Raw genomic sequence first — 9,847 nt, 5'->3', positions numbered from 1 at the left:
GGTTGTTGATCAATTTTACTATTCCAGAGGCCACCTCTTTCTTGGGCTCATGGAATCAAGAGGCCCCTGTGACACTGCAGGGCCTTGTGGAACCATGCAGAGCATTGCAACAGAGCAGGACCTCGTGTCATGAGGCCCATGCCACTGGGACACTGCAGGGCCCCATGGAACCAAGGGGCCAGTGTTGCACCTCAGGGACTCATGGAATGAAGGAAACATGTTTGACACCATGGTGCCCAAGAGGCCCAGTGGTGACAGTGTGGAACCAAGGAGAGCATTGCTGCACTGTGAGACCTCATGGAACCAAGGATCTACTGTGACACTGTGGGGCCTTGGGGGACCAAGGCGCCATTGTGACACTGCGGGGCCCAAGGATCCACGGGACTTTGTGACACCAAGGGGTCCCATGGAACCAAAGGGACATTGTGACCCTGGGAGGCCTCATGGAATCATGGAGACCATTGGGACACTCCAGGGCCCCATAGAACCGTGGTGACCCCAAGTTGGCTGGGAGTGTTGATGTGCTGCAGGGTAGGAGGGCTCTGCACAGGGACCTGGACAGGCTGGATCCAGGGGCCAAACCCAACAAGATGAGGTTTAACAAGTCCAAGTGCCGGGTCCTGCACTTTGGCCACAATGACCCCTGCAGTGCTCCAGGCTGGGGACAGAGTGGCTGGACAGCAGCCAGGCAGAAAGGGAGCTGGGCCACTGATGGACAGCAGGCTGGACATGAGCCAGCAGTGTGCCCAGGTGGCCAAGGAGGCCCCTGGCCTGGATCAGGAACGGTGTGGCCAGCAGGAGCAGAGCTTCAGTGCCACCCCTGACTTGTCCCCAGCTCTACACACAGACATTGCTGCTGCAGCTCCAGAGAAGGGAACAAAAGGCAGATCTCTGGAGAAAAATTTGCTGGGAGAACCTTTAGTTCATTTAAAGCCACAAGAGCTCAGCCCCTCATTGACACAGTGTGTGGCCACAGGGAAGGTGGAGAGAAACAAAATGAGAAATGGCACAAACAATGACATTTATTTGTGGACAAGATTTAAACGTAAAACAAAGAAAAAGAATCTCCAAAACGAAAACAAAAACTATCAAAGATGACTTTTATTACAAGTGATTTGCAGAAACAGGCCAGCAGTTTAATGTTTCTGAAATTGTCCAGTCATCAGTGTCCACACTGCAGCCTTGAGCTCCTGGTTCCTCAGGCTGTAGATGAGGGGGTTCAGGGCTGGAGCCACCACTGAGTACAGAACTGACAGTGCCAGATCCAGGGATGGGGAGGAGATGGAGGGAGGCTTCAGGTTGGCAAATGTGCCAGTGCTGACAAACAGGGAGACCACAGCCAGGTGAGGGAGGCAGGTGGAAAAGGCTTTGTGCCGTCCCTGCTCAGAGGGGATCCTCAGCACAGCCCTGAAGATCTGCACATAGGAGAAAACAATGAAGACAAAACAGCCAAGTGCTAAACAGGCACTAACTGCAAGAAGCCCCAGTTCCCTGAGGTTTGAGTGTGAACAGGAGAGCTTGAGGATGTGTGGGATTTCACAGAAGAACTGGTCCAGGGCATTGCCCTGGCACAGGGGCAGGGAAAATGTATTGGCCGTGTGCAGCAGTGAATAGAGAAAGGCACTGGCCCAGGCAGCTGCTGCCATGTGGGCACAAGCTCTGCCGCCCAGGAGGGTCTCATAGTGCAGGGGTTTGCAGATGGACACGTAGCGGTCGTAGCACATGATGGTCAGGAGGAAATATTCTGATCCAAGGAAGAACATAAAGAAAAAGAGCTGTGCAGCACATCCTGTGTAGGAGATTTCTCTGGTGTCCCAGAGGGAATTGTGCATGGCTTTGGGCACAGTGGTGCAGATGGAGCCCAGGTCAGTGAGGGCCAGGTTGAGCAGGAAGAAGAACATGGGGCTGTGCAGGTGGTGGCTGCAGGCTACGGCGCTGATGATGAGGCCGTTGCCCAGGAGGGCAGCCAGGGAGATGCCCAGGAAGAGGCAGAAGTGCAGGAGCTGCAGCTGCCGCGTGTCTGCCAGTGCCAGCAGCAGGAAGTGGCTGATGGAGCTGCTGTTGGACATTTGCTGTGGCTGCACATGGGGACCTGTTCATGGATAAAGGACAGTGACAAGTCAGGAGAGGCTGGGACTCACCTTTGTTCCTGCTCTGGGAAAACCTTCACCCAGGTCCCTGCCTAAGCTCCAGCTGTGCTGAGTATGCCAGGAGCAGCCAGGCCTGCGCCTGGGGGCTCTCCAGGAGCCATCCCTGCCCTGCTGCCCTGGGTTTGTGGCCATATGGCAGAGGAACAAGGCTGGAAATTCAGGATTTGTCAGGGGAATCACTCCTAAAGCAGAAGGGCTTGGTAGCACCTGCACACACAATTCTGAAGTATGGCAGGAGATGGTTTTAGGAATTGTTCTCCTGCCCACACATCATTCCTGGTTCTCTGAGGTCAGAAATCCCCAGCATTTCTGCTGCACTCAGAGTTTGCCACTGAGAGATGTGAGAGGCAAAGGATTCCCTGTGGCTTTGGGAAGGTGAGGGACTGGATGGGCTTGTTCCCAACTGCCCTGGCTTTGCACCTTTGGCTGGAATCAGAGCACAATCACACTCCTGTGTCACCCTGGCATAAACCAGACCCTGCCCAGGGCAGAGGGATCCCTGAATGTCTCACCCTCTCTAAAGGTCTCTGGGCAAGGTCTCAGCACCCCCCTCTGCCAAGGACACTCACGGCTCCCTTGGCAGAGCCAACAGCATTTCCTCAGCTGTGACATCTCTGCCCTTCCCCGTGGGACATTCAGGGAAGTCCAAGAGGCTCTGGCACAGATTTGCAGCCAGGAGGGCAGCTCAGAGCTTGGAAGGACACAGCAAGGAGATGCCCAGGTGTGCCCATGATGGGATCTCAGGGAGGGGACTCAGCTCATTCCCCTTTCCCATGGACTGCTTTGCCCACAGCCCCACAGGTCACAGGGAAGCTGGGACACCCCATTCCCATGGACACACCTGCCTGGCAGCAATCCCAAGGGCAGGGCCTGACTCAGCTGCTGCAGATGCCAGAGCCTCCCTGAGAGCCCCAGGTAACAATGACAATATCAGAGCATGCATTTAGGCCATTTAGGAGGCTTCCAGCAGAGAGACTGAGCACCCAAAGTTACAATTCTGGCATCTCTGTAAATGTTCCAACATTACTTTGCTGATCCTGGTGTGTCCCTTTCAACTCAGAATGTTCTGTGATTCTGGGATTACAATTCCTCTTCTGCTTCTCTCATCACCCTGTTGTCTATAATCAAAAGAGAAAAAAACCACAAATTTTTAACAGTGTTAGAACAGTAAAGTAAAAACCAGTTTAATTGGAAGCTTCCAGGTGTCCCAGTGGGGATGTGGCATACCCAGCCACTTATTTCAACAATTTAAGAAGGTTGATTAATTAGGATATTTAACAGAAACATTCAATAGGAGATTCATTGCCCCAGTTACAGGCCCCTGAGTCAACCCATTGGAGTAGGTCCAAGGGTTTCTTTGCCCCGCTTTTTGTTATGACTGCTCACATTCCAGTTAAAAAGCAAAATGTTCTTCCAGTAGCTCCTCTTTCTGATGATAAGACTATATAGTATTTCAGAAATCTATTTAGAAAGTCACTTTATTGTTCTAAAATCTAAGAGAAAGGTTAGGAAATGGACTGGAGCTAAATCAGGATAATAGTTATAGAAGTATATAATAGTAGTTTAATAGAGTTACTTAAGGATTATGATTTTATAACTATATAATAATAGTTTACAAATCTAAAAATATATTTAAAATATATAAAAAGTAAAAATCCTTTTGTCATCATTGCAACTTTCCCACCCTGCTTAAAGAAAGAAACTGAAAACACTCAGGAAATCTCCTGATCTTTACAGCAATCCCAGTCTCACCTTCCTTTGGGAAGTGTCCTCCGGAGCTCTGCCCAGGCAGGACTGGAGCTGGGAGCAGCCCTGCCCCACACAGCCCCTCTCAGCAGCAGCCCCTGCCCTGCTCAGGGTGGCTCCTTCCCCCCACAGCTTCTCCCCAGCGCTGGGAGCAGCTCCCCGGGCGGGCTGAGAGCTGTCCCTGGCAGGCAGCAGAGTCCCTGCCCCAGCACAGCGCCCTGGGCTGCAGGACCCTGCTCTGCAGGACAGCCCTGGGCACCCCTGGCTGCTCTGCACAAGGGATAGGCAGAGAATGTACTCACAGAGTCTGTAGGCACTGGCATGTTCCAGCTTCAGGAGATGCCTCCAGGAGCTGCAGCTGCATTGTCCTGCAGCCAGAGGCTTCCTGTGTCAAGGGCTGGCAGGGATTCTGCCCCAGCCACTTCTCAGCACCTTCCCAGCCCTGACTGATTGAAGCTCTCTGTGCCTCTGGGCTGTGCCTGGGGTGGCTGCAGGCAGTACCCCAGCCCTGCTGGGCTGGCAGAAGAGCTGCTCAGCAAGAGAAATGTGCTTTTGAAACTCTTCTTGGTTTCCAGGATTGCCCTCTGTGCCAGGAGCCCGGCCCAGCTCAGCAGCACAGACACAGCAGCAGGACTTTAATGAGCCTCTTGGGACTTTGTGCTGAGGCCCTGAACATCAGTCCCTGAGAGGGAGGGGAAGAAAGCTCTCAAGAACTCCAAGTCAGAATGGAACTCCAAAGTTTCTTTTCCTTTTAATGGGTCCCACTGAGGGACAGCACTGAGAAAGTGTCCCCAGGCCCCAGGCAGAGCAGAGAACTGGAGGCACTGATGACAGGTCGGGACAAAGAGAAGCCAAATCTTGGTGCCCTGGGCCACAGCAGCCTCTGTGCCAGCAAGGGCTGTGAGGAGACACCTTGTCCTGAGGCCCTGGGGCCTCCTGGCACAGCCCCAGCAAGGCTGGCCACTGTCACCCCCTTGGCCTGCCCTCAGCATCCCCCCTAGCCCACATGCCAGTGGCCTCAGGGATCTGCTGGAAGGAGTCCCTGGGGAGCCTTGCTCAGGAATGGCCCTGGGGGCTCCTTCATGCTCCCAGGGACTGCAGCTTTTTCAAAGAACTTTGGCTTTTGCCTTGGAGTCTTTGAGAGGTTTGTGCAATCCTGGCCTCCAATTATCTGCTGTAATTAGTCCCTTGAGAGGCTTTGTCAGTAACAACACTCAGTGGGGCTCATTAATGCTTCAAGGTACTTCAGGTTCTTAAGGTACTTTCCTTTTTCTTTCCCACACTGAATCTCTGAGAAGTTTGTGCCATCATGGCCCCAATTATCTGCTTTAACGAGTCCCTTGGGAGCTCTGCATTGACACTCAGTGGGGCTCATCAATACTTTGAGATACTCAGGGCTTTTTCAGCTGCTTTGGATTGTCCTTTCCACACTGAGTCTCTGAGAGGTTTCTGTGCAATCCTGGCCTCCAGTTCTCTCCTCCAAGGAGTCCATGAGGAGCCTGTGCTGGGGATGGACCTCAGTGGCACCCATTAATCTTTGGAGAAACTTTGGATATTTTCCTCTGACTTGGACTCCTGGAAAGGTTTGTGCAATCTCCTCTCAGGCCCTGAGGTTCCAGGGCTCAGCTCCAAATGCACCACGGAGCTCATTAGGATCAAGCAAGTCCCAACAAACCATGGCTGTGCCTTGATTTCCCTCTGGTCTGGTGCAGTTCTTAGGAAAGTTTCCTGCAATAGTTATGGAGAAATAGTTCAAAGAACTTCTAGGAAATATGTGTTCCTATTTTAAAGGGTGTCTTTTATTCCTGTTCACTTTAGAGCAGAGGTGATTGCAGCATTCAGTGATCATTATTGATCCAGGGTCTCTCCTAAGGAGGTCTGGCCAGGTCAGAGAAGCTGTGTCTTGAGATCTGACCCAGTGTGGACAACCTTGCTCCACATTCCCCAGCCCCATCCTGTCTCTCCTCACTCCTCTGGGATCTGCTTTGCTCACACAACTGGTTGCACTCAGGCAAAGAGGGGTTTTCTTCTTTCATTTTAGCAGTCTAAAACTGCTGAGTTTCCCCATGGAAAACAGACACCCTCCTCAAGTGTGTGCCAGCCCAAGGTGCCACCAAGGAGGTTCCCCTTCCCCAAGGCAGAACCAGGCAAGGAATGTTTCAGACACACAGGAAGTTCTACAATGAACACAAAGCCAGAGTTGGGTGAAGGCAGAATTAGAGAAGCTGCTGAAGGACAGACAAGCTTTGAACTCCTTGCAGCTGAAAGCACCAAGTGGGTGGTTGGGAGGTGTGTGAGTGAGGCAAGAGTGAGGGAAGGGAAATGCAGAGAGCCCTGGAAGTGCTTCTGTGCAGCCAGGCTGTGGGGAAGGGCACTGCAGAGCTGCCCTGGGCCAGCTGTGAGGGTGGATTATCATCCCAACCTGCCCTGGGCCATGGCAAGGGGCTGTTGCCATGGACACTGCACTGACCCCACTGTGCCAGCCCTTTGCTCAGGGCTGCTGTCACTGCCCAGAGCCAGAGGGGATCCCTTGCTGGGGGCTTGTGCCACGGCCACCTGCCCTGTGCCGCGCTGGCTGGTCAGGTGTCGTGGAACCAGCAGCAAACGCCACTGCCAGGGCCAAAGGTCAGCTCAGCCAGACAGAAAGGGTCAGTGCTGCCACCTGTTTCCATGGCAACCCTCCCTGGGACACCACACCTGGGTCACCTGTCCTGGCAATTGCCATGGAAACCCGGCTCATTGGAAATGCAATGGTGGACAAAGGTTTTAGTGGGGCCTGCCACAACAGGACAAAGGGTGGTTGTTGCAGTGTGTTTCTTGTTCATGGTATGTTCTGTTATTGCCCCAGTTGAAGGTTTGGTCCAAATGAGACCCTCCCACCCCACTTGGTCAATTTACCCTGAGTCACCTGTAAATTCTACCTTAGACCCACTGCATGCTTGGAATTCCACTTCAGAAATCCCCTAAATTTCGATGTTTGATTAGTCCATGTGACCCAATTTCCCCCCATACCTCCTTCATTGGAGGATGATTTTGTGAACCCTGCCTTTTACCCTCCCCAGGATATCTCTGATTAGCTGATGCTTTGTACCCTCCCTTTGAACCACCTCCCTATTTCAGCTGTTGCACGCTCGCATTTTCTGTGTTTTGCCCCCAAGATTCCCCAGAGCAATAAATCCTCTGTTATCCCATGCAAAAGACCTCCCTCTCATCCTTGTCTCCTCAGAGCGCAGACTGACAGCCAAAAGCCACAGAGCGAGTGCTCCAGTCACAGCTGGGCTCATCCTGCTCCTGGGCTGTGACCCACTCCTGGTGCGGCCCAAAGTGACAGAGCCAGATCAGCTCCGGCCCAAGGTGTTACAGAGTGACTCTTGCCAAGGAACTTTGTGCTGCTGTCACTTAATATTAAATCTGGTTTTTGCTGCTCCCTTGCCGGGGATTTTTCAAACGCTCTCAAGCCCTCGTTGGTGACAGGGTGAAGGAGCCCTGGCCCAGGCTCTGGCCCTGGGGGACACAGGGATGCTCCTGGGGGTCCCTGTCCCCCTGTCCCACCTCCACGGCCCCAGCCCCGTCCCTGTGTCAGGCTCTGGGGTCGATCTGATGGAACATCCTCTGGGGGAGGCTGCGGCACCAGGGGTGGGGGAACCCGGGGGGACAGGGGACCCCGCTGTGCAGGAGCAGCGTTGGACTTCTCTGGGGGGAACTGTGAGAGGGGCTGGGGTGGAGTGACCTCCCCAGTGACCTCACATTGCCCCCTGTGATGTCACACTGCCCCCTGTGATGTCACACAGACACCTGTGACCTCACATTTCCCCCTGTGATGTCACACTGCCCCTGTGATGTCACACTGCTCCCTGTGATGTCACACAGACACCTGGGATGTCACACTGCCCCCTGTGATGTCACAGCCCACTCTGGGCAGCCCTTGTGATGTCACAGAGCCAACTCTGGGATGTCATCCTGTGACGTCATACAGCTGTGGTGGGATGTCACAGAAGACTGTACTGTCACAAAGACAGCAGATATTGTCACAGTCTACTGTGATGTCACAGCCTGATCTATGATGCTACACAGTGACACTCTGATGTCACAAACCATGCTCAGATGTCACAGAGCCACCCTCTATGATGGCAGAGTATCCTCAATGGCCTCACACCCTCCACTGTGATGTCACAGCCAGCTCTGTGATGTCACAACCCCATCAGTGATGTCACTCAGCCCTCTTTGTGATGTCATACAGACACCTTGTGATGTCACCGAACACACTTTGATCTCACAGCCAGGTCTGTGATGTCATACAGCCATGCCATGATGTCACAGCCTGCTCTGTGATGTCATGTATCTAATGTCTAATGTCACAGTCCTCTCTGTGATGTCACAGAATCCCCTCTATGATGCTGTAGCTGCTCAGTGACCTCACACAACAAACTCTGTGATGTCCCAGCCCCATCTGTCACCTCACACAACCCACTCGGAGCTGTCACACAGCCCCTTTCTGACATCCCAGCTGCTCTGGGGCTCCAGGACACAGCCCCAGAGGTGCCGCTGTGACACAGCCCCCTCTGGGACATCGCACAGCCCCTGCCAGTGCTGAGCCCCTGGCAGCTCTGTCTGGGCCTGCTCTCTGTGTCCCTGAGCTGCCCTGGCAGGGCCCCAGCCCTGCTGGGCTGTGCTCAGGAGCTGCTCCTGGCCAGAGCTGTCTCTCTGCAGCGCTGCCCTTGCCAGGAGCTGCCTCTGGGCCAGGAGCCCGGCCCAGCTCAGCAGCACAGACACAGCACCAGCACTTTCATCACCCTCTCGGGCCTTTGGGGCTCTTTGCATCACACTCAGTCCCTCAGAGTGTGCTCCAGAAACTTCTCAAGAGCCCAAAGTCAGATGGAAACACTGAAGTTTCTTGTAGTTGAAATGAGAGACACGAGTGAGAAAGCGTCCCCAGGTTCCAGGCACAGCAGAACACTGGAGGCCCTGATGGCAGCTGGGGACAAGCAAGGGAAAGGTGTCTGTGGTGCTGAGCAAAGCTGGATGTGTTTCAGGAATGCCAAGGGCCAAGGGCTGAGCCCCAGCCCCTGACAAGGCAGATGCTGTCCCTCCCTCATTGCTCAGGGCTCTTCCGGAGCCACTGGCACGTGGGGATGTGCAATGCCAAGGGCAGCACCATGGGGCGGCCCCTGCCAGGCTGCTGGGCAGGGACAAGGAGGCAATGAGGCCCCAGGGCTGCCAGGGTCACTTGTCCCCTGCTGGCCTCAGGCCTAGGCCCAGCAGCCATGGCCAAAGGGCTGCACAAGTTGCCTCTGGCAGGGCCTTGCAGCTGCTGCCCATCGCTGTGCCCTCTCCAGCCCAGGCTGTACTACGGTGTTGTGATAGATTGGCATTAAAGAAAACAAAGTCAAACACCTAAGGAGGTAAAAATCACTGGTGGCTGATGGGAGTTTGTCTCCTCGCCAACAGCTGGCCATTTCTAAGAATTGACAGCAGTTTTAAGCACTGCAAAGTGAGATCAAGCTGTGAACAGCAGCTTAAGCCCTAAGGCTGGGAATTTCTTTGTCTCTTGGTTTGCTGGCTGTGAAAGGTAACTGAGCTCCAGCTGGCTTCCCGTCCCCGGCCCAGCCCATGCGGCCCGGGCAGGGGCTGGGCTGGGCCTGCCGCGGCTCCCGGCCGGGAGATGGGGCCTGCGGGGCTTGCCCCGGGCTCTGGCCGGGCCAGGCCGCTCCCTGGCTCAGCTGCACTTTTTGCTGCGACTGAATTCACCACAGACTGCCCAGGAAAGAAAGAAAAAGCTCTTGAGCTGCGGCGGGCTGAGACAGTGACCACACTCTCCAGAGCAGCCATGAAGAATCTTCCAGCGCACACAGCTCCAGCCGCTGCTCCGGCAGAGATCACAGAACCATCTACAAAGCCTGGGCAAGATTTTAACCTTTTCATTACCCAGATGAGACTTGCAGATTAATCCT

At 54.1% G+C, this 9,847-nt stretch overlaps 1 protein-coding gene across 1 annotated transcript; it reads right to left on the bottom strand.

Moving 5' to 3' along the window:
- Window positions 1-999: 999 nt before the first annotated feature.
- Window positions 1,000-9,510, bottom strand: LOC147645589 (olfactory receptor 14J1-like). Its single transcript, XM_086874446.1, has 3 exons — window positions 4,199-9,510; window positions 3,178-3,268; window positions 1,000-2,092 (listed from the first exon to the last, which is right to left on the bottom strand). Exon 3 carries the CDS (start codon window positions 2,067-2,069, stop codon window positions 1,137-1,139), a length of 933 nt encoding a protein of 310 aa, XP_086730572.1. The 5' UTR covers window positions 2,070-2,092; window positions 3,178-3,268; window positions 4,199-9,510; the 3' UTR covers window positions 1,000-1,136.
- Between the last annotated feature and the right edge of the window lie 337 nt (window positions 9,511-9,847).

This window comes from Cyanistes caeruleus, unplaced genomic scaffold (assembly GCF_971803275.1).
Source record: "Cyanistes caeruleus unplaced genomic scaffold, bCyaCae1.hap1.1 HAP1_SCAFFOLD_222, whole genome shotgun sequence".
NCBI classification, from domain to species: domain Eukaryota; kingdom Metazoa; phylum Chordata; class Aves; order Passeriformes; family Paridae; genus Cyanistes; species Cyanistes caeruleus.
This window is presented reverse-complemented; position numbering and strand designations above follow the sequence as displayed.